This window comes from Mytilus californianus, unplaced genomic scaffold (assembly GCF_021869535.1).
Source record: "Mytilus californianus isolate M0D057914Y unplaced genomic scaffold, xbMytCali1.0.p SCAF_17, whole genome shotgun sequence".
NCBI classification, from domain to species: domain Eukaryota; kingdom Metazoa; phylum Mollusca; class Bivalvia; order Mytilida; family Mytilidae; genus Mytilus; species Mytilus californianus.
In genome coordinates, this window is record NW_026262659.1 from 670,698 (window position 1) to 695,258 (window position 24,561).

The following is a 24,561-nucleotide window of genomic DNA, read 5'->3' on the forward strand; positions in this document are numbered from 1 at the left end:
GAACGTTGACGGTACGAGACAACAAAGACAAGAAAGATCCAGACAGTGAGTGTTGAACTTGTTAATGTAAGTATTTATTACTATTGCTTTGATACAGCATCATTGGTACATGAGGCAGGTTTTATCTGTTAAAGGGGTTGAAGTCCATATTAGTAGCTATTTCCAAATAATATTCCCAAGGATTTTCCTATATTATATACAAGTAGCTTTATATAAAAGTAACTATTTTTAAAAATCCTTGCTTTATTATTTGTCTTTATACCCAGGTCTCAAAGAGGGGATGGTATATAGTGATGTTCATGTTTGTCCATCTGTTCATTTTCTTTTACAGTTTGCCTGTTGTCCATTCGTAACAATTTGGTTTCTGGCTGACAAAGTACCGCTTGGGCACTTATAAACAGTTAATCTTAAGAAATTTTAAAGAATGTCAAGAAACAGAAGTCAGAACTTTGCCAAAGATTTCGACAAGTATATCAACTTAAAAGCTTTCCCCCAGGTTCCTCAAAATTGTCTTAATCAAGGGTTCTGGAAATGGTCATTTTGTTTCTCATAATTGATAATAGAAAGTAGCGTGGTCGATTCCTGAAAAATTTACAGCTTTAAGTCATTAAAATCATTTCAATTTAAACTGCTACATAACATTTAACATAGTACTTACCACTGCATCACAGTCAGTTGTAGCAAAACCTATTTCAAGATTCGTGAAACCACTAGGGTTGGCTTTGGTATAGGAATAATGTCATCCCTAGACCTCTCCCAGTCTGGACAGCAAAACCCATGCTTATGAGGGGTGCGGCTTGGTCCTATTACTCTGATACACAACTCAGTATTTGTGCATCCAGCTATCAGGTTTTTGGCTTTGGCATTCCTGTTGCAGGTGAATCCAGAGGTGCCATTAGGATGCAAGAGTTTTTATGCCCCCGCATTAAGGCATTAAGGCATTAAGTTTTACCCTTGTCCGTCTGTACGTACGTAAGTCCCAAAATTGGTTTCCGTTCTCTAACTTCAGTTTGCCTCAACCAAATATTATGAAACTTATATACACAATGCTCATTACCACTAAACACAGATCAAGTTTAAATTTTGGTGGCGTCACTTTTACCATTCTAGAGTTATTTGGCTTTGGGGGTACCTATTTTCCATGGTGATGCAACACAGTGATGATTGTAAGGTGTACATGTATATGTCTGTCTTGCAGGTAATATTTCTCCTTGACCTCATAATGCTCCTTTAGGTGGTTTATTGGTCAATAATAAGTTTCTGTAGGTTGGTTCTCTTTTCAGATACTATATGTAATTGGTCAACTTTATTTGGTGTAGGGAATGATTGTAGGGTTAACATGTCTGTCTGGGAGGGATCATCTGACCTTGACCTCATTTTCATTGTTCATTGGTCAATTTTGAGTTTTCCTGGTTAAGTCTTAGATACTGTAAGCAATATGTCAACTGTAATTGGTGCATGGAATGATTGTAAGGTGTACATGTACATGTCTGTCTGTCATGAATCATCTGACCTTGAGCTCATTTTCATGGTTCATTAGTCAATGTTAAGTTTTCACAGTTTGGTTTGTTTCTTTGATACTATAAGCAAAAGGTCAACTTTATTTGGTGTATGGAATGATTTTAAGGTATACATGTATTTATTTTTCACATGTTTTTGTAGATACGTTTTTGGCTGTGAGAGATATATAAATACACAGCCATGTCCCATTGGAATGGAATGGAAATGTCAAATCCTTTGCATTGTGTATTGAGAGAGTGCCATGCTATTTGCATGTTAAATAATGCTTGCAACAACTCTTGCAGGTGGCCTGTGTGAGGCAGAATTTCTGCCCCTATCCAACATACCATTATTTAACCTTTTTGGTTTATAGCTCTTCAACGTTTTCGGTCCTTATACATCCTTGGCTTTCTAAGATTCGGCTTTGAGCGTTCCTGATGAAGGTACATCCAGAAAAGCGTTTCGGACGCATGAAATTTGTAACATGTTGTTTTCATTTTTTAACAGTCGAAGTTAAAATTCCAGCCCTTCACCATGTTCATCCTGGTTGTGTAGAACATATTCATCATTGCCTTTCAGGTTAATTGTTAATTTGTTTTTGTTCTGAATATGCATGAAATACTTGCCACTGAACTTTATGCAAACAACAAGGAATTATTTGAATCTGGAATAATTTTGAATTCTGGAAAATTGATGAGAAATATATGATGAAAACTAACCCAACTAAAAAGAGTTAGCCATGCGCACATGGCTAAGGTGGGTTAGGTATTATACGACCGCAAAAAAAATTTGTGGTCGTATATTGGTATGACGTTGGCGTCGTCTCCGGCGTCGTCGTCCGGCGTAGTCGTCCGAAGACACATTGGTTTTCGCACTCTAACTTTAGTTTAAGTGAAGGGATCTTTTTGAAATTTGACCATAAGGTTAAATACCACAAAAGGAAGGTTGGGATTGATTATGGGGGTTATGGTACCAACAGTTAAGGAATTAGGGGCCAAAAAGGGCCCAAAAATAAGCATTTTCTAGTTTCCAGACAATAACTGTGGAACGGTGTATGGATCTCTCTGAAATTATACTACAAGTTTCCATACCACAAAGGGATGGTTAGGATTTGCTTTGGGGGGCTATGGCTCAAACCGTTTAGGAATTAGGGGCAAAAAAGGGGGAAAAACATGGTTGTCCTGGTTAATGGACAAATACTTTAGTACAAAACATAATTTAAAGCAGTGTAAGGGAGATAAATCAAATACATCATTGAAATTATCTCCCTTACACTGCTTTTAAATTATGTATAAAGTAATGGTTAATGAACAATAAAGATAATTTAAAACAGTGTAAGGGAGGTAATCCAAATACAACGTTTTGGTTACTTCCCTTACACTGCTTTTAAATTATGTGTAAAGAAATGCATATTTATAAAGGAAGACCAGTAAAAATATCTGCAAATGTTGCATCTTTTTTTTTTTACAAAAAAATCCATATGAAGGTCCAAAGGGTCCAAAATTAAACTTTGTTTGATTTTACCAAAAATTGAATATATGAGGTTCTTTGATATGCTGAATCTAAACATGTATTTAGATTTTTGATTTTTGGCCCAGTTTTCAAGTTGGTCCAAATTGGGGTCCAAAATTAAACTTAGTTTGATTTCAACAAAAATTGAATATATGGGGTTCTTTGATATGCTGAATCTAACCATGTAATTAGATTTTTTATTTGTGGACCCCGTTATCAAATTGGTTCATATTGAGGTCAAAAGGGTCCAAAATTAAACTTTGTTTGATTTCATCTAAAATTGAATTATTGGGGTTCTTTGATATTCCAAATCTAACCGTGTATTTATATTTTTAATTTTGGGTCCTGTTTTTTAAATTGGTCTACATTAAGGTCCAAAGGGTCCAAAGGGTCCAAAATTAAACTTAGTTTGATTTTAACAAAAATTGAATTCTTGGGGTTCTTTGATATGCTGAATCTAAACATGTGTTTAGATTTTTGATTATGGGCCCAGTTTTCAAGTTGGTCCAAGATAGGGTCCAGTATTTTAACTTTGTTTGATTTCAACAAAAATTGAATATATGGGGTTCTTTGATATGCTGAATCTAAACATGTATTTAGATTTTTGATTTTTGGCCCAGTTTTCAAGTTGGTCCAAATTGGGGTCCAAAATTAAACTTTGTTTGATTTCAACAAAAATTGAATACATGAGGTTCATTGATATGCTGAATCTAACCATGTATTTAGATTTTTTATTTGTAGGCCCCGCTTTCAAATTGGTTCATATTGAGGTCAAAAGGGTCCAAAATTAAACTTTGTTTGATTTCATCAGAAATTGAATTATAGGGGTTCTATGATATGCCAAATCTAACCGTGTTTTAGATTTTTAATTTGGGTCCCGTTTTTTAAATTGGTCTTCATTGAGGTCCAAAGGGTCCAAAATTAAACTTAGTTTGATTTTAACAAAAATTGAATTCTTGGGGTTCTTTGATATGCTGAATCTAAACATGTGTTTAGATTTTTGATTATGGGCCCAGTTTTCAAGTTTGTCCAAGTTGGGGTCCAAAATTAAACTTTGTTTGATTGCAACAAAAATTGAATATATGGGGTTCTTTGATATGCTGAATCTAACCATGTAATTAGATTTTTTATTTGTGGACCCCGTTATCAAATTGGTTCATATTGAGGTCAAAAGGGTCCAAAATTAAACTTTGTTTGATTTCATCTAAAATTGAATTATTGGGGTTCTTTGATATTCCAAATCTAACCGTGTATTTATATTTTTAATTTTGGGTCCTGTTTTTTAAATTGGTCTACATTAAGGTCCAAAGGGTCCAAAGGGTCCAAAATTAAACTTAGTTTGATTTTAACAAAAATTGAATTCTTGGGGTTCTTTGATATGCTGAATCTAAACATGTGTTTAGATTTTTGATTATGGGCCCAGTTTTCAAGTTGGTCCAAGATAGGGTCCAGTATTTTAACTTTGTTTGATTTCAACAAAAATTGAATATATGGGGTTCTTTGATATGCTGAATCTAAACATGTATTTAGATTTTTGATTTTTGGCCCAGTTTTCAAGTTGGTCCAAATTGGGGTCCAAAATTAAACTTTGTTTGATTTCAACAAAAATTGAATACATGAGGTTCATTGATATGCTGAATCTAACCATGTATTTAGATTTTTTATTTGTAGGCCCCGCTTTCAAATTGGTTCATATTGAGGTCAAAAGGGTCCAAAATTAAACTTTGTTTGATTTCATCAGAAATTGAATTATTGGGGTTCTATGATATGCCAAATCTAACCGTGTTTTTAGATTTTTAATTTGGGTCCCGTTTTTTAAATTGGTCTTCATTGAGGTCCAAAGGGTCCAAAATTAAACTTAGTTTGATTTTAACAAAAATTGAATTCTTGGGGTTCTTTGATATGCTGAATCTAAACATGTGTTTAGATTTTTGATTATGGGTCCAGTTTTCAAGTTTGTCCAAGTTGGGGTCCAAAATTAAACTTTGTTTGATTGCAACAAAAATTGAATATATGGGGTTCTTTGATATGCTGAATCTAACCATGTAATTAGATTTTTTATTTGTGGGCCCCGCTATCAAATTGGTTCATATTGAGGTCAAAAGGGTCCAAAATTAAACTTTGTTTGATTTCATCTAAAATTGAATTATTGGGGTTCTTTGATATTCCAAATCTAACCATGTATTTATATTTTTAATTTTGGGTCCTGTTTTTTAAATTGGTCTACATTAAGGTCCAAAGGGTCCAAAGGGTCCAAAATTAAACTTAGTTTGATTTTAACAAAAATTGAATTCTTGGGGTTCTTTGATATGCTGAATCTAAACATGTGTTTAGATTTTTGATTATGGGCCCAGTTTTCAAGTTGGTCCAAGATAGGGTCCAGTATTTTAACTTTGTTTGATTTTACCAAAAATTGAATATATGAGGTTCTTTGATATGCTGAATCTAAACATGTATTTAGATTTTTGATTTTTGGCCCAGTTTTCAAGTTGGTCCAAGTTGGGGTCCAAAATTAAACTTAGTTTGATTTCAACAAAAATTGAATATATGGGGTTCTTTGATATGCTGAATCTAACCATGTAATTAGATTTTTTATTTGTGGACCCCGTTATCAAATTGGTTCATATTGAGGTCAAAAGGGTCCAAAATTAAACTTTGTTTGATTTCATCTAAAATTGAATTATTGGGGTTCTTTGATATTCCAAATCTAACCGTGTATTTATATTTTTAATTTTGGGTCCTGTTTTTTAAATTGGTCTACATTAAGGTCCAAAGGGTCCAAAGGGTCCAAAATTAAACTTAGTTTGATTTTAACAAAAATTGAATTCTTGGGGTTCTTTGATATGCTGAATCTAAACATGTGTTTAGATTTTTGATTATGGGCCCAGTTTTCAAGTTGGTCCAAGATAGGGTCCAGTATTTTAACTTTGTTTGATTTCAACAAAAATTGAATATATGGGGTTCTTTGATATGCTGAATCTAAACATGTATTTAGATTTTTGATTTTTGGCCCAGTTTTCAAGTTGGTCCAAATTGGGGTCCAAAATTAAACTTTGTTTGATTTCAACAAAAATTGAATACATGAGGTTCATTGATATGCTGAATCTAACCATGTATTTAGATTTTTTATTTGTAGGCCCCGCTTTCAAATTGGTTCATATTGAGGTCAAAAGGGTCCAAAATTAAACTTTGTTTGATTTCATCAGAAATTGAATTATAGGGGTTCTATGATATGCCAAATCTAACCGTGTTTTTAGATTTTTAATTTGGGTCCCGTTTTTTAAATTGGTCTTCATTGAGGTCCAAAGGGTCCAAAATTAAACTTAGTTTGATTTTAACAAAAATTGAATTCTTGGGGTTCTTTGATATGCTGAATCTAAACATGTGTTTAGATTTTTGATTATGGGCCCAGTTTTCAAGTTTGTCCAAGTTGGGGTCCAAAATTAAACTTTGTTTGATTGCAACAAAAATTGAATATATGGGGTTCTTTGATATGCTGAATCTAACCATGTAATTAGATTTTTTATTTGTGGACCCCGTTATCAAATTGGTTCATATTGAGGTCAAAAGGGTCCAAAATTAAACTTTGTTTGATTTCATCTAAAATTGAATTATTGGGGTTCTTTGATATTCCAAATCTAACCATGTATTTATATTTTTAATTTTGGGTCCTGTTTTATAAATTGGTCTACATTAAGGTCCAAAGGGTCCAAAGGGTCCAAAATTAAACTTAGTTTGATTTTAACAAAAATTGAATTCTTGGGGTTCTTTGATATGCTGAATCTAAACATGTGTTTAGATTTTTGATTATGGGCCCAGTTTTCAAGTTGGTCCAAGATAGGGTCCAGTATTTTAACTTTGTTTGATTTCAACAAAAATTGAATATATGGGGTTCTTTGATATGCTGAATCTAAACATGTATTTAGATTTTTGATTTTTGGCCCAGTTTTCAAGTTGGTCCAAATTGGGGTCCAAAATTAAACTTTGTTTGATTTCAACAAAAATTGAATATATGAGGTTCATTGATATGCTGAATCTAACCATGTATTTAGATTTTTTATTTGTAGGCCCCGCTTTCAAATTGGTTCATATTGAGGTCAAAAGTCCAAAATTAAACTTTGTTTGATTTCATCAGAAATTGAATTATTGGGGTTATATGATATGCCAAATCTAACCGTGTTTTTAGATTTTTAATTTGGGTCCCGTTTTTTAAATTGGTCTTCATTGAGGTCCAAAGGGTCCAAAATTAAACTTAGTTTGATTTTAACAAAAATTGAATTCTTGGGGTTCTTTGATATGCCAAATCTAAACATGTGTTTAGATTTTTGATTATGGGCCCAGTTTTCAAGTTTGTCCAAGTTGGGGTCCAAAATTAAACTTTGTTTGATTGCAACAAAAATTGAATATATGGGGTTCTTTGATATGCTGAATCTAACCATGAATTTAGATTTTTTATTTGTGGGCCCTGCTATCAAATTGGTTCATATTGAGGTCAAAAGGGTCCAAAATTAAACTTTGTTTGATTTCATCGAAAATTGAATTATTGGGGTTCTTTGATATTCCAAATCTGACCGTGTATTTAGATTTTTAATTGTAAGTCCCGTTTTTTAAATTGGTCTACATTAAGGTCCAAAGGGTCCAAAATTAAACTTAGTTTGATTTTAGCAAAAATTGAATTCTTGGGGTTCTTTGATATGCTGAATCTAAACATGTGTTTAGATTTTTGATTATGGGCCCAGTTTTCAAGTTTGTCCAAGTTGGGGTCCAAAATTAAACTTTGTTTGATTTTAACAAAAATTGAATATATGGGGTTCTTTGGTATGCTGAATCTAACCATGTATTTTGATTTTGGACATTGGACCATAATAGGTAAATTAAAAAAATTTCAAATTCTTAGACCACATTCTTTCTGTGTCAGAAACCTATGCTGTGTCAAATATTTAATAACAATCCAAATTCAGAGCTGTATCAAGCTTGAATGTTGTGTCCATACTTGCCCCAACTGTTCAGGGTTCGACCTCTGCGGTCGTATCAAGCTGCGCCCCAGCGAAGCATTTTAGTTTATACTGAAATGATAGTGAAAGTAAAATTAACCTTAGCCATGCATGCATGGCTAACCCTATTTAGATGGGTTAGTTTTCATCATACATTTCTAATCAATTTTCCAGAATTCAAAATTATTCCAGATTCAAATAATTCCTTGTTAAACAACAAAAATCAATCAGTCAAGTCTCATGTAGTCAGTATTTCAGTTCTAATACCACATATGAGAATAAAATTTGATCTAGAGTAGCATGTGCATTCAAATGAATTTCAAACATGGGTGCTGTTGCTAAAAATAGAACATGCTGCTTTTGGCTTATATCTCTAAAATTAAAGCAGTTAGAGCAAAACTGACAGGTTAAAATTGATCATGAGGTCACAGTCTATATCAGAAGAAATTTTCACAAAAAATGGACAACCCATCATTATGCCCCTGATTTCTTTTAGTACATTGGTCAATATTATGTTTTCACAGTTTATTTGATAATATAAATAGATAAGCAAAAGGTCAACTATATTTGATGTATGGAATGATTGTAAGGTGTACATGTCTGTCTGCCAGGGTTTATCTGACCTTAACCTTATTGTCATAGATCATTGGTTAAGTTAAGTTTATGTGATACAAATGTACTTGTTGAATAACCTTATTTTTAAGACTTTCAACACTAAAACAATCATGGTCAGTAGAGCAGGCGAGACATTTCAGTGTGTGCACTCTAGTTACACTCTTTGCATTTTTTGTGGAACTATATTAGATAAAGAGAATAAATACTCATCAAAATAAGATCTATAACCAGTATATTTAGATGCCAGAATTTAAAAATGTGGAATTCTAATGATTCTAATATTTCAGTATAAGTTAAAGATATTTAGCACTAGCTTAAGAAATAATTTACTTGATAAATAATTAATATAAATCTTCACAATTTTAAATAGTTGTAAAGTAAATTGTTATGTAATCACCTGAGGGTTAAAAGGATTACAGAAGTGTTATATACAAAAGGGATTTCTTACTTTTTAAGATTAGTTTAGGTTATGTCATAAACTGACAAAGACTTGATATTTGGGGAAATAGATAAATTAGAATTATTATGTGAAATAATAATAATAATAATAATTCTTTTTTTAAAGAGGGTTACACAGTTAGCTATAAAACTAATCTTCCCTGAGGCCCTCATGAAATGCATTGAAATATAACAAACAAACAAATTACAAAATAATCAAACAAACAAATTACAAAACAATCAAACACACACACACATATAATAAAAATCAAATAAGAAATTGTTATGAAATATACAACATTCAAAACAGGTAAAAATAAAATGCTTCGCTGGGCGCAGCTTGATACGACCGCAGAGGTCGAACCCTGAACAGTTGGGGCAAGTATGGACACAACATTCAAGCTTGATACAGCTCAGAATTTGGATTGTGATTAAATATTTGACACAGCATAGGTTTCTGACACAGAAAGAATGTGGTCTAAGAACTTCAATTTTTTTAATTTACCTATTATGGTCCAATGTCCAAAATCAAAATACATGGTTAGATTCAGCATATCAAAGAACCCCATATGTTCAATTTTTGTTGAAATCAAACAAAGTTTGATTTTGGACCCCAACTTGGACAAATTTGAAAACTGGTCCCATAATCAAAAATCTAAACACATGTTTAGATTCAGCATATCAAAGTACCCCAAGAATTCAATTTTTGTTAAAATCAAACTAAGTTTAATTTTGGACCCTTTGGACCTTAATGTAGACCAATTTAAAAAACAGGACCCAAAATTAAAAATCTAAAAACACGGTTAGATTTGGCATATCAAAGAACCCCAATAATTCAATTTTTGATGAAATCAAACAAAGTTTAATTTTGGACCCTTTTGACCTCAATATGAACCAATTTGATAGCAGGCCCACAAAATAAAAAATCTAAATACATGGTAAGATTCAGCATATCAAAGAACCCCATATATTCAATTTTTGTTGAAATCAAACAAAGTTTAATTTTGGACCCCAATTTGGACCAACTTGAAAACTGGACCAAAAATCTAAAATCTAAATACATGTTTAGATTCAGCATATCAAAGAACCCCATATATTCAATTTTTGTTAAAATCAAACTAAGTTTAATTTTGGACCCTTTGGACCTTAATGTAGACCAATTTAAAAAACGGGACTCAAAATTAAAAATCTAAATACACGGTTAGATTTGGCATATCAAAGAACCCAAATAATTAAATTTTTGATGAAATCAAACAAAGTTTAATTTTGGACCCTTTTGACCTCAATATGAACCAATTTGATAGCGGGCCCACAAATAAAAAATCTAAATACATGGTAAGATTCAGCATATCAAAGAACCCCATATATTCAATTTTTGTTGAAATCAAACAAAGTTTAATTTTGGACCCCAATTTGGACCAACTTGAAAACTGGGCCAAAAATCTAAAATCTAAATACATGTTTAGATTCAGCATATCAAAGAACCCCATATATTCAATTTTTGTTGAAATCAAACAAAGTTTAATTTTGGACCCCAACTTGGACCAACTTGAAAACTGGGCCCATAATCAAAAATCTAAACACATGTTTAGATTCAGCATATCAAAGAACCCCAAGAATTCAATTTTTGTTAAAATCAAACTAAGTTTAATTTTGGACCCTTTGGACCTCAATATGAACCAATTTGATAGCGGGTCCACAAATAAAAAATCTAAATACATGGTTAGATTCAGCATATCAAAGAACCCCAAGAATTCAATTTTTGATGAAATCAAACAAAGTTTAATTTTGGACCCTTTTGACCTCAATGTGGACAAAGTTGATAACGGGGCCCAAAATTAAAAATCTAAATACACGGTTAGATTTGGCATATCAAAGAACCCCAATAATTCAATTTTTGATGAAATCAAACAAAGTTTAATTTTGGACCCTTTTGACCTCAATATGAACCAATTTGATAGCGGGTCCACAAATAAAAAATCTAAATACATGGTTAGATTCAGCATATCAAAGAACCCCAAGAATTCAATTTTTGATGAAATCAAACAAAGTTTAATTTTGGACCCTTTTGACCTCAATGTGGACAAAGTTGATAACGGGGCCCAAAAATCAAAAATCTAAATACATGGTTAGATTCAGCATATCAAAGAACCCCATATATTCAATTTTTGTTGAAATCAAACAAAGTTTAATTTTGGACCCCAATTTGGACCAACTTGAAAACTGGACCAAAAATCTAAAATCTAAATACATGTTTAGATTCAGCATATCAAAGAACCCCATATATTCAATTTTTGTTGAAATCAAACAAAGTTTAATTTTGGACCCCAACTTGGACCAACTTGAAAACTGGTCCCATAATCAAAAATCTAAACACATGTTTAGATTCAGCATATCAAAGAACCCCAAAAATTCAATTTTTGTTAAAATCAAACTAAGTTTAATTTTGGACCCTTTGGACCTTAATGTAGACCAATTTAAAAAACGGGACTCAAAATTAAAAATCTAAATACACGGTTAGATTTGGCATATCAAAGAACCCAAATAATTAAATTTTTGATGAAATCAAACAAAGTTTAATTTTGGACCCTTTTGACCTCAATATGAACCAATTTGATAGCGGGCCCACAAATAAAAAATCTAAATACATGGTAAGATTCAGCATATCAAAGAACCCCATATATTCAATTCTTGTTGAAATCAAACAAAGTTTAATTTTGGACCCCAATTTGGACCAACTTGAAAACTGGGCCAAAAATCTAAAATCTAAATACATGTTTAGATTCAGCATATCAAAGAACCCCATATATTCAATTTTTGTTGAAATCAAACAAAGTTTAATTTTGGACCCCAACTTGGACCAACTTGAAAACTGGGCCCATAATCAAAAATCTAAACACATGTTTAGATTCAGCATATCAAAGAACCCCAAGAATTCAATTTTTGTTAAAATCAAACTAAGTTTAATTTTGGACCCTTTGGACCTCAATATGAACCAATTTGATAGCGGGTCCACAAATAAAAAATCTAAATACATGGTTAGATTCAGCATATCAAAGAACCCCAAGAATTCAATTTTTGATGAAATCAAACAAAGTTTAATTTTGGACCCTTTTGACCTCAATGTGGACAAAGTTGATAACGGGGCCCAAAATTAAAAATCTAAATACACGGTTAGATTTGGCATATCAAAGAACCCCAATAATTCAATTTTTGATGAAATCAAACAAAGTTTAATTTTGGACCCTTTTGACCTCAATATGAACCAATTTGATAGCGGGTCCACAAATAAAAAATCTAAATACATGGTTAGATTCAGCATATCAAAGAACCCCAAGAATTCAATTTTTGATGAAATCAAACAAAGTTTAATTTTGGACCCTTTTGACCTCAATGTGGACAAAGTTGATAACGGGGCCCAAAAATCAAAAATCTAAATACATGGTTAGATTCAGCATATCAAAGAACCCCATATATTCAATTTTTGTTGAAATCAAACAAAGTTTAATTTTGGACCCCGATTTGGACCAACTTGAAAACTGGGCCCATAATCAAAAATCGAAATACATGTTTAGATTCAGCATATCAAAGTACCCTAAAAATTCAATTTTTGTTAAAATCAAACTAAGTTTAATTTTGGACCCTTTTGACCTTAATGTAGACCAATTTGAAAACGGAACCAAAAATTAAGAATCTAAATACACGGTTAGATTCGGCATATCAAAGAACCCCATTAATTCAATTTTTGATGAAATCAAACAAAGTTAAATTTTGGACCATTTGGACCTCAATGTGGACCAATTTAAAAACGGGGCCCAAAATCCAAAAACTTAATACACGGTTAGATTCAGCATATTAAAGAACCCCAAGAATTCAAGAATAAAACCCCATTGAAATTGATCAAGAAATAAGCAATTTATACGAAGTATCTTCTTTTGCACAATACTGTGCAATTGAATATTTCTTGCTATTGTGCAATACTGTACAATTGACAATTTCTTGCTATTGCGCAATATTGTGCTATTGGATATTTCTTGCTATTGCGCAATACTGTGCAATTGAAGATTTCTTGCTATTGCGCAATACTGTGCAATTGAAGATTTCTTGCAATTGTGCAATACTGTGCAATTGAAAATTTCTTGCTATTGCACAATACTTATTATATAATAATTTACACATCCTGTTTGGTGTGTATCTCCTACCATATCATTATTATTTGCTTTTAAATATTAATCAGAAATAACCAACTTAAAATGGAAAATTTTAAAAGAAAAAAAAAAGGAAAAAAGAAAAAAAAAATCCCCCCCCCCAAATTTTTTGAACCCCCTTATGATTCATCACCCCCAAACTCAATCCCAGCCTTCCCTTTGTGGTATGGTACCTTGCAGTACAATTTCAGAGAGATCCATACACTTGAACACAAGTTATTGTCTGGAAACTAGAAACATGCTTATTTTTGGCCCCTTTTTGGCCCCCAATTCCTAAACGTTTCGGGCAATTACCCCCAAACTCAATTCCAGCTTTCCCTTTGTGATATGGAACCTTGTAGTACAATTTCAGAAATATCCAAACACTTACACACAAGTTATTGTCATGAAACTAGAAAAATGCTTGTTTTTTGCCCCTTTTTTGGCCCCTAATTCCTAAAATTTTGAGGCAATTACCCCCAAAATCAATTACAGCCTTCCCTTTGTGATATGGAACCTTGTGGTACAATGTCAGAGAGATCCATACACTTACACACAAGTTATTGTCTGGAAGTTACAAAAATGCTTATTTTTGGCCCCTTTTTGGCCCCTAATGCCTTAACTGTTGGTACCATAACCCCCAAAATCAATCCCCACCTTCCTTTCGTGGTATTGAACCTTATGGTAAAATTTCATGGAGATCCATTCACTTAAACTAAAGTTAGAGTGCGAAAACCAATGTGTCTTCGGACGACGCCGGACGACGCCAAACGACGACGACGACGACGCCAACGTCATACCAATATACGACCAAAAAATTTTCAATTTTTGCGGTCGTATAATGAGGAATTCATATAGCATGTATAGTACTGGCATCATTCAAATTATCTCAACAATATTCAAAGTTTAAGTAAGTGTGTGAAAATTATTATGCATATAAAATTACACAGCTTCTTAACATGCTTAATGTTCCAACAAGTAATTTTTTAAATCTTTTTTGAATGAGCTTGTACTTGAGGTTGATTTTTTCAGGGATATTGGTAAGTTATTCCATAATATAGATCCTGAATATATATAGAAGATTTCTTATACAGCTCTGTTTTGGCTTTTGGAACTTGCAATTTTTTGCAAGACGTATTCCTCAAACAATATTGGTTTATTTCTGGCATTTCTTTAAATTTTTCAGTTAAATATACAGGGGCTTCATTCATAAGGCATTTTTGCATCAAAACAGATTTATGATATGAGATTCTGTTCTTTACTGTCATCCACCCAAGCTGTTTAAACAGAGTTGCTGATGATGAAAGTGGATCAGCATCTAAAATTTGTCTTGCAGCCCTTTTCTGCAATTTTATTATTCTTACTAGCTCATTTTTAGCACAACCACTGCAAATAATACAACAATAATCTATCCGTGGGAGAATATAACCATTATAAAATAATTTTCTTGAATCAATATTTAGAAATTTCTTGATTTTAGAAAGTAAATGAAGTGTAGATGATATTGATGAACATAAGTAATTAACATGGCCTGTCCATGACAGATTAGAGTCAATTCTAACACCTAAAAGTTTTTCAATTGATGATTTTTGAAGAATATTATTCTCAATAGTTAGAACTGGTTCTGCTTGATTTAAACACAGCCTTAGTCTTGTACCTATAACCATACATTTTGTTTTATCTGAATTTATGAACATGTTATTTTCTTGACACCATTTTTCAACACATTGAAGATCATCTTGTACTTTTAATTGCATATCAGCAATACACTTTCCTGATGTATGCATAGTTGTATGTGTTATCAGCATACAGGTCTGTATGGCAGTTTTTGATGTGTAATGGAAGGTCATTTATATATTACATCCCATGAACTTATGTGATTGTTGTTATTTTGAATATTGAATCCTGAGATAATAAACACTTATATAAAGAACTTTGAGTCTATGTTGCAAAAGCCATGTAGGCACGTGGTTAAAGAAAGATACCAGCTAGTTCCCCCAACCTAGCAAGATGAGTAACCAGGTCAGGAATAAGCAAAGTACTGGCCTCCGTTATAGATCTACAAATAAGTCAATATGGATGAAATCGTCAATATACCCCTTATAGGAGTTAATGCCCTTGAAAGAAGGTTTTTATCCTTTTTTTGTGTTTTGTGCAGAAGCTTTAATAGAAAGAGAGAAATTGTCAGAGCAAAATTGTTCAGAAAAATAAGATCTTCAAATAAGTCAACATGGGCAAAATTGTCAATTGAACCCTTACATGAGTTATTGCCCTTGAAATATGGTTTTCTCCCATGTTTGCAGAAACCATAATAGATGAAAACTGTAAAAATATTAAACACACAGAGATCTACTTATAAGTCAATTAACTTGGCCAAAATTGTCAACATATATATGAGATATTTCCCCATGAGCAAGGATTTGTATAGCACTATACAAATCATTGCCCTGAGTGATGATTTTTGCTATTTTTTTGTTTGTATTATCTGATTATTGTCAAAAACTATAGTCATGATAGTGGATAAATTTAAAGAGAAAATTTGTATAGCAAAAGATGTCAGCAAAATGAGATCTACAGTTTTTTAGAAAACATATAATTTTGCCAATTATTTAATTGGTGAGTGTACATGTTTTAGGCTCTTGGTAGCCTCTTTTATTTATTAGAAGCATAAACCGCTTATATGTATCATCCTATTTTATTTAATTCTAGATTACTCCTTTATCATGATTTATATCAAATCAATAACTGTACTAGTACACATATGAAGTCGATCAACTTTATTATCAAATAGATCAATTTGTATTTCATAAATTGATATATTTACTTGATATGGCCACTACACATGTATTCATAAGTTTCTTGTATTGTTTTGAAAAATGTCTTAAGAACTTGAAAAAACTTATTGAATAATTGCATGATTCTGTTTTTGATGATAATGAGAGATAGTCACTTTGAAGTTAAATATGGGGATATTGAATGGTCATTTGAGTCCGCCCCCACCCCCATCATACAAAATTAAAATTCATTATTACATAAAACACCTGGCCATTTTAGTGCTGTCAAGAATTTTTTTTTTCTGTAGCAAATATTTATGTTCAACATAATGAGAGAGCAATATGAAATTTGTGGTACCATCTGCTCTGTAAAAAGTTATATCAAATAATGGCCATGAAACTTGATGTTCTTCTTCATATTAAGAATTGATCGTTTTGTTTGTCAAAAGTTAAATATAAAAGATGCTATATGAAAAGATGTTGACACAATTTTTGAAACAAGATACCGTAAGGACGATTGTAGCCAAGGTTAGTTCAGATTGTCATGTAGGTTTAAGAGTAAAATGTTTGTTTTTAAATTTGTAAAAAGATATTTATATGCCTTAGTTGATGGCAATAGCTATTTATTGCATTTCATTTGTTCACCTCACCTTATTAAGCCCATTTGAGTTTTTCCCATTACTTGCTGTCTGTCATTGTCTGTCCCTCTTTCATTGTCTGTCCCTCTGTCATTGTCTGTCCCTCTGTCATTGTCTTTCCCTCTATCATTGTCTGTCCCTCTGTCATTGTCTGTCCCTCTGTCATTGTGTGTCATGTCTGTCATTGTCTGTCATGTCTATCATTTTCTGTCCCTCTGTCATTGTCTGTTCCTCTATCATTGTCTGTCCCTCTGTCATTGTCTGTCATTGTCTGTCCCTCTGTCATTGTCTATCATGTCGGTCATTGTCTGTCCCTCTGTCATTGTCTGTCATGTCTGTCATTGTCTGTCCCTCTGTCATTGTCTGTCATGTCTGTCATTGTCTGTCCCTCTGTCATTGTCTGTCATGTCTATCATTTTCTGTCCCTCTGTCATTGTCTGTTCCTCTATCATTGTCTGTCCCTCTGTCATTGTCTGTCATTGTCTGTCCCTCTGTCATTGTCTATCATGTCGGTCATTGTCTGTCCCTCTGTCATTGTCTGTCATGTCTGTCATTGTCTGTCATGTCTGTCATTGTCTGTCCCTCTGTCATTGTCTATCATGTCTGTCATTGTCTGTCCCTCTGTCATTGTCTGTCCCTCTGTCATTGTCTGTCATTGTCTGTCCCTCTGTCATTGTCTGTCATGTCTGTCATTGTCTGTCATGTCTGTCATTGTCTGTCCCTCTGTCATTGTCTGTCCCTCTGTCATTGTCTGTCCTTCTGTCATTGTAAACTTTTAAGAAAATCTCCTCTGAAACTACTTGGCAAAATGTTACCAAATTTTACCTGAATGTTACTTAAGGAATGTACAATGTAGTTTAAAATTTGTATTTAGGAAATTGATCCATGATGCATGTCAACTTTTCAAAATCTCCATGGGGTATTTTATGGACAAGAGGACCTAATGCCACTCTTATATTGTCATAATTGTTTTTAATTTACTACTATATTGTTTCAATGAGTATGTATGTGCTTAAATACCCTTTTACTCATTTGAATGCCTGTTTTGATGTGTTCAGTAATAAAGAATTTCAAAATTAAGATCAACACCTCTCATCAAAGAAATTCCCCATAAATCATAAAATTTGGTAGGTCTGATCCATTATTAAGCATGGCAGCTGTTGCGAAAAATAAAACCTATGTGTAACATCCAGTTTTTGGCTTATATCTCAAGCACTTAATAAGCAGTGGGAGTAGAAAAGATCTACAGGTCATGGTCTATCTCCTGTGGAATTTTCAGAAAAATTGGACACTCTGTTTTGGAGATATTACCAATGAAATATCACAGTTTGTGGGAAAAATTATCATGGTTTATCTCTCATGGAATTTTCAAAAAAGTCAGACAACCAAGTTTGAAGTTATTGTCCCCGAAATGTCATCTTTTGAAAATTTCAAAGAGTTTGGTTATTATCTTGAGAACAATAACAGATAGAGAGAAATTTTAAACAGTAAAACTGACCAGAACTATAAGATCTACAATAAGTCAACATGGCAAAAATCATTTATTGACCCTTATAGAAATTATTGCGTTTGAGTGATGATTTTTTTTTACCCGTTTTTGCATTTTTTGTGGAAACTATAATATATAAAAGAGAATCTTTCAATAGTATATATAAACATTCAGCAAAATATTAAAGATGTTCAAATCAGTCAACATTCAGGAAATTTTATATTGACCCTCTATTTGAGTTATGTCATCATTATAGGAGGTTAAAAAAGAGGTAAACCCATGTTCCAGATTTTAGTAAGATTTTTCATACAACTTTAAAGTAATACTAGTCTGAGTTTGAAACTGAAAAAGTATATTTATATTAATGTTTTATCATGTTTGTTAACAAAATTATATAAAATTTCTTCAAAATAAACATCATAAAATACATGTAAAATCTTTAAATCCTCAATCATCCAAAACCATATGAATCTTTAAAAATGATATATCATTTACAGATCATAAATTTTCATTTCAATAACTTTATAAAATAATCATAACATGATGGAACTTTATTGTGCAGGATGTATTAATCATAAAAAATGAAATGGGTGTAAAAATACACAAAATAAATGACGAAATTAGTCTGAGACGTATCTAACTTTCCACTGAGTACACAATTATAGTTATAGAATGAAAAATACATTATATAAAAAAACAAAGTTGATTACCCTGTTCAGGAGCAGAACCAGTAAGGGGGGTGTTTCGGGGAGTTGGAACCCCCCTTTTTATTTGACAACTAATGCTTTTGTATGGGGACATATGGTTGGAACCCCTTAATTTTTATATGACTTGCATGCGTTTGAACCCCCACCTCATTCCGTTTAAGAATGGCTGGATCTGTGCCTGCTGTGATTATTTATTCTTGTCAATAAAAATAGAATTTTTCCAACAACTTAAGGAACATTTTGCACTTATTTTATGTGCATTCTATACATATATACATCCGTCTTAACAATATTAATCCAACAATGTTCTGCAAAAGAAAGATAGATAAATGCAGTTTTTTTCAACAATTTTTAGTTCAGATAAAACATTCTAAACTTTGTAGAAATGTGACAACCCCCATTTCCTTGATATTAATGTTTTGTCTTGGTTCTAAGGAAGAATAGAAACTTTGAGGATCATCATAGCATTTTCAATCAGTTACTATATAGTACATAATGTATCCTTCATAGCACAGATGAGGATCCAGGCATTGTGAAAAGGGTGGTGTTACAACCCCCAGAATACCCCTCACATAATTAAAAGACAAAAGAAAGAAAGAAAGAAAAGGGGCGGGATTTCCAACCCCTGGATCTGCTAATATAGCACAAGACTCCATTTATTCACATCTTTTACACCCCCTTGATTTCCATATTCAACCATCGGATAACACAAAAAAACCAACAATAATTTAAAGAGATTTGAAATTGACAATACATTTCCATCTTATAAAAGTTTTAGAAAGTTCTCTGTTATTAAAGTCACTTTTTTTATTCTATTCTCCAAATGATTTCTCTTTGTTAGAATTCTTAACATCTAGAAATTACACCTACTTATCTTTTAAACAAAAGTTCAATATCACTCATCTAAAACCCAATGGAACTGTAGGTTGTTAATTTGTTATAACTTCCCCACACACCTTAATTAGCAGTGGTAGCTCTGTCCACATTGATTAACTCTTATTGTTGTTTAATCCATGACGATTTCTGACTTCATTGTTTCTATGGCAACCCTATTTTATATCTATTTAAGGTAAGAGATGAGACTTAAAGACGTAACATTGATTTAATGTGAGACCATCATGACAGATTTAACAAGGTATATTGTATATTTATCTCATTAATTCGTGTTCAAACTATCAAGTCAATATAAACAAGACTTGACTTTCTTTTCAAATTTGTCATTCAATTTTGGGGGGGGGGGATTTGAAATTAAATATCAGAATTCTTTTATGATGAAAAAAAAATTGATGGTAGATGAAACATGTCATGCATGTAGGAGTAAAACATTTATTTTTGATTTTTCATACATTAAGTTTGAATAAAATGAGACGTGGGATATATATCAATGTGACAAATAAAAACAATTCTTATGTAAAGTATTCATTTTATTATCTTCTTTCTCATCATTCATCGTGTAATTGATTCTGTTTTTTACTTGTATACTTAGATATTGATTTAGTTCGATTATCTTCATCATTAAACAATTGTTCAACACAAATCAAAATAAATTTGTTACTATAACCTTTCCTTTATATAATAATTATTGAGTTATAGTACAAATCGTTAATTGTCCTTGGAATTATGTTTAGACATATTGATTGTAACCCATTAATCTGTTGAACAACACACCTATTACAGCTCTTATTAATTGTCAAATTACACGAAAGAAAATCTGAATAAAAAAACACATTGGGAATAAATTATTATGGAAGCAGTCTAAAAGGTAAACGAAATTAAGATTTGAATTTTTTTGTTGTTGTTTAAGTTCTAAAATTTAAAATAGTAAGATCAGTTGACTGAATGCTTTAATTTCATCTTCAATTAAAACATTAATTAACATAAATGATGATATGTTTCTATGTAATGGTATAGGGAATATGATAAATTGGATTATTTTTTTACAGGAGTTTTTAAGTTGATTGTGATCTCCAATGGATGACATTACCGTGGTTACCAGAAGTGATGAAAGGTGGACGATATTTGGAGGAAAAACATGTCAGAAAAGTTTATGATACGATTGCACCAAGTTTTAATGAAATACCACAGAAAGTCTGGCCAAACGTCAAAAAGTTTATCAAAAACTTATATCCAGGGTCACTGGTTGCTGATATAGGTAAATAATGTGAGGATAGAAGTCTTATGGAAAACTCTGTTTTTTTGGGGGATTAGGTAATTTATATGTGCCTATGGTTTTTTTTTGGTAACTGGGTGAAAACTTAGGGTTAGAGAGTTGAATTTAAAAATATATTTTAAGTATAAACAAAAGTATGTAATAAGTAATGAGCCAAATGCAAATGATGATACAAGAAGAAATTTGTTCACTGATAATGACCCCTGTGCATTTGAAAGGGGGTGACAAATTTATTTTGTTCATCTACCAGTCAAAAGTAAAAAGAGGGAGGATTTGTATTTAAAACGTGTGTGTATGGTCCAAATACTCCAATGGTCCAGAACATTTACATGATTTAAGATAACTAGTCTATCAGTTATCAATTAATCTATAGAGTTGTTATACTAAAATTGATGAATATTTGACAATATCTGGCATTCATTATTATTTTTGTGATAACCTTAAATTGTGTGACAAAATATGTAAACTAACAAAAATTTACCACATCTGATCTTTACAGGTTGTGGCAATGGACAATATCTTCACATCCATTAATCTGTCTGCAAGTTTGGCATGGACATTTGTTATCCTTTAGTTTATCTATTTACATGTTGCGGTAATGGTTGATATCTTCACATCAATAAATCAGTTTACAAGTTTGGCGTTGATGCTTGTTATCCTTTAGTTTATCTGTTTACAGGTTGTGGCAATGGCCGATGTCTTTGCATAAACAAATCAGTTTACAAGTTTGGCGTGGAAGCTGGTTATCCTTTAGTTTATCTATTTACAGGTTGTGGCAATGGCCGATGTCTTTGCATAAACAAATCAGTTTACAAGTTTGGCGTGGAAGCTAGTTATCTTTTAGTTTATCTATTTACAGGTTGTGGCAATGGTGATGTCTTCACATGAATAAATCAGTTTGCAAGTTTGGCATGATGCTTGTTATCCTTTAGTTTATCTATTTTCAGGTTGTGGTAATGGCCGATATCTTCACATCAATAAATCAGTTTACAAGTTTGGCATTGACGCTTGTTATCCTTTAGTTGAGTTGTCAGGAGAGAAGGGATATGAAGTGTTAGTTGCTGACAATCAGTCTCTACCTTTTAGAGATGGAGCTTTTGATGCTGTTATCTCTGTTGGGGTGCTGCATCATTTCTCTACAGAGCCACGTAGGGTACAAGCATTGAAAGAACTGTGTAGAATATTAAGACCCGGTGGAAAACTCCTGGTATATGTCTGGGCCTATGAACAGAAACATAGAAGGGTATGGTATCCTGGTTTCCTATACTTTATCTTCAGATAGAAAATGAACAGATACATGTAAACTTACTTTTAGAATGATTTTATATAATTTCCTAGCGAGATACACCAACACAAATGTCCATTTTTTTCTCCTGCATTGTTCAAAATACAACTGACGTTGCAATTTCAATTGTGACATCAATCACGGCCAGCCAATGTTCTATTGCAATTTGAACATTGCTTTGTTTCCAAAGCAAAAGAAAAACTTCATATTAGAATAAAAGATTAAGTTTCAAGTGTATTGTGAATAGTGCTAGACTTAAAAAAAGACTTCTAGAGACCAACAAACGATCTTCAAGGATGGAATAGGCTCTATATATATCATATTCTAAGATATAATCATCCTGATAGTTATCAATAAATTCCACAGAGATAACCAAAGATGTAATCATCCTGATAGTTATCAATAAATTCCACCGAGATAACCAAAGATGTAATCATCCTGATAGTTATCAATAAATTCCACCGAGATAACCAAAGATGTAATCATCCTGATAGTTATCAATAAATTCCACCGAGATAACCAAAGATGTAATCATCCTGATAGTTAACAATAAATTCCACCGAGATAACCAAAGATGTAATCATTCTGATAGTTATCAATAAATTCCACCGAGATAACCAAAGATGTAATCATCCTGATAGTTATCAATAAATTCCACCGAGATAACCAAAGATGTAATCATCCTGATAGTTATCAATAAATTCCACAGAGATAACCTAAGATGTAATCATTCTGATAGTTATCAATAAATTCCACAGAGATAACCTAAGATGTAATCATCCTGATAGTTATCAATAAATTGCTCTGAGATAACCTAAGATGTAATCATCCTGATAGTTATCAATAAATTCTACAGAGATAACCTAAGATGTAATCATCCTGATAGTTATCAATAAATTCTACAGAGATAACCAAAGATGTAATCATCCTGATAGTTATCAATAAATTCCACCGAGATAACCAAAGATGTAATCATCCTGATAGTTATCAATAAATTCCACAGAGATAACCAAAGATGTAATCATCCTGATAATTATCAATAAATTCCACAATAAAAACAAAGGTCTGACATCAACACAAATTCATAAATAGATAAAAATATAAGAAATAATGACTGTTAATATAAGAATAAGGAGATGTGGTATGATTGACAATGAGACAACTATCCACCAAAGTTCAAGTAAAGTGGATGTAAGCAATTATAAGCAACCATATGGCCTTCAACAATGAGAAAAATCCATACAGTATAGTTGGCTATAAAAGGCCCAGACATGTAAAATATGAAACAATTCAACTGAGTAGCAAATTTTATGCATGGAATAATTTTTAGGTCTAGATCATGCTTCTTGAACATGTTAAAAGATGTTAAAAGCCAAAATTAATTACCAGTTGAAAAATGTTAGATTTTTTATATAAAGTGTTTTTTTTTAATTTTTTAAATTTTTTTTGCTTTTAAAAAGTATATTTATTAACTAATTTTAAAGGGGCATTAGCTGTCAAATGGTTATACCTTGTGTCTTCTTTGTTTCGCTTTTCAACGTTGACATTCTTTTTAATGAATGGGCATGCCATCTGACCACATGCTGAACACATGTGCAACCCATCTCACAAAAGGTCAAAGTAAAGGTTGCATGAATACTGATTCAAATGAGATGGATTATTGACTTGCAAGCCAATAATACATCAGCGATGGTTTTCAGCTTATTTTGACGAATTTGAACCACTGACTGCTTATAGCAAAATATTATTTTTATATTCATCTTTATCATTACAGTTTGATGGACAAGATGTGTTGATACCATGGCATGCTGGGAAGAAAATCACACAAAAAGGTATAAAGTAATTTAAGGGCATTGACAGTCTTGTATCTTACTGGTTTGTTGATCACTTGGATCTAAAGTGCTAATTGTCATAACATTAAAAGAAGCTAAAAGAAATCAGCATATATCGCATTGACTCACAGTCATTAATATTTTTTAAGCAAATGAGTGTTTCAAAATGCAATTTCTATGTGGCACTGAATCAATGAACACAAATTATATAAGGCTATCAAAATTTAAAATGTGTTTTTAATTAGTTTTTAGCTCACCTGGCCCAAAAGGGCCACATGCGCTTTTCTCATCACTTGGCATCTGTCGTCATCGTCAGTTAATTTTACAAAAATCTTCTCCTCTGAAACTACTGGGTCAAATAAAACGAAACTTAGCCTAAATCATCCTTAGGGTATCTAGTTTGAAAATATATCTGATGAC

At 32.2% G+C, this 24,561-nt stretch overlaps 1 protein-coding gene across 1 annotated transcript in view; it reads left to right on the forward strand.

Moving 5' to 3' along the window:
* The first annotated feature begins 9 nt into the window (after nucleotides 1–9).
* Nucleotides 10–24,561, forward strand: part of LOC127726201 (GATA zinc finger domain-containing protein 14-like) — a 31,690-nt gene continuing 7,138 nt past the window's right edge. The window contains exons 1-5 of the mRNA XM_052233497.1: nucleotides 10–66; nucleotides 19,924–19,989; nucleotides 20,798–21,006; nucleotides 21,972–22,267; nucleotides 24,084–24,141. Coding sequence (XP_052089457.1) covers nucleotides 20,829–21,006; nucleotides 21,972–22,267; nucleotides 24,084–24,141 — 532 coding nt within the window. The 5' untranslated portion in view covers nucleotides 10–66; nucleotides 19,924–19,989; nucleotides 20,798–20,828. The remainder of the gene's footprint in view (nucleotides 67–19,923; nucleotides 19,990–20,797; nucleotides 21,007–21,971; nucleotides 22,268–24,083; nucleotides 24,142–24,561) is intronic.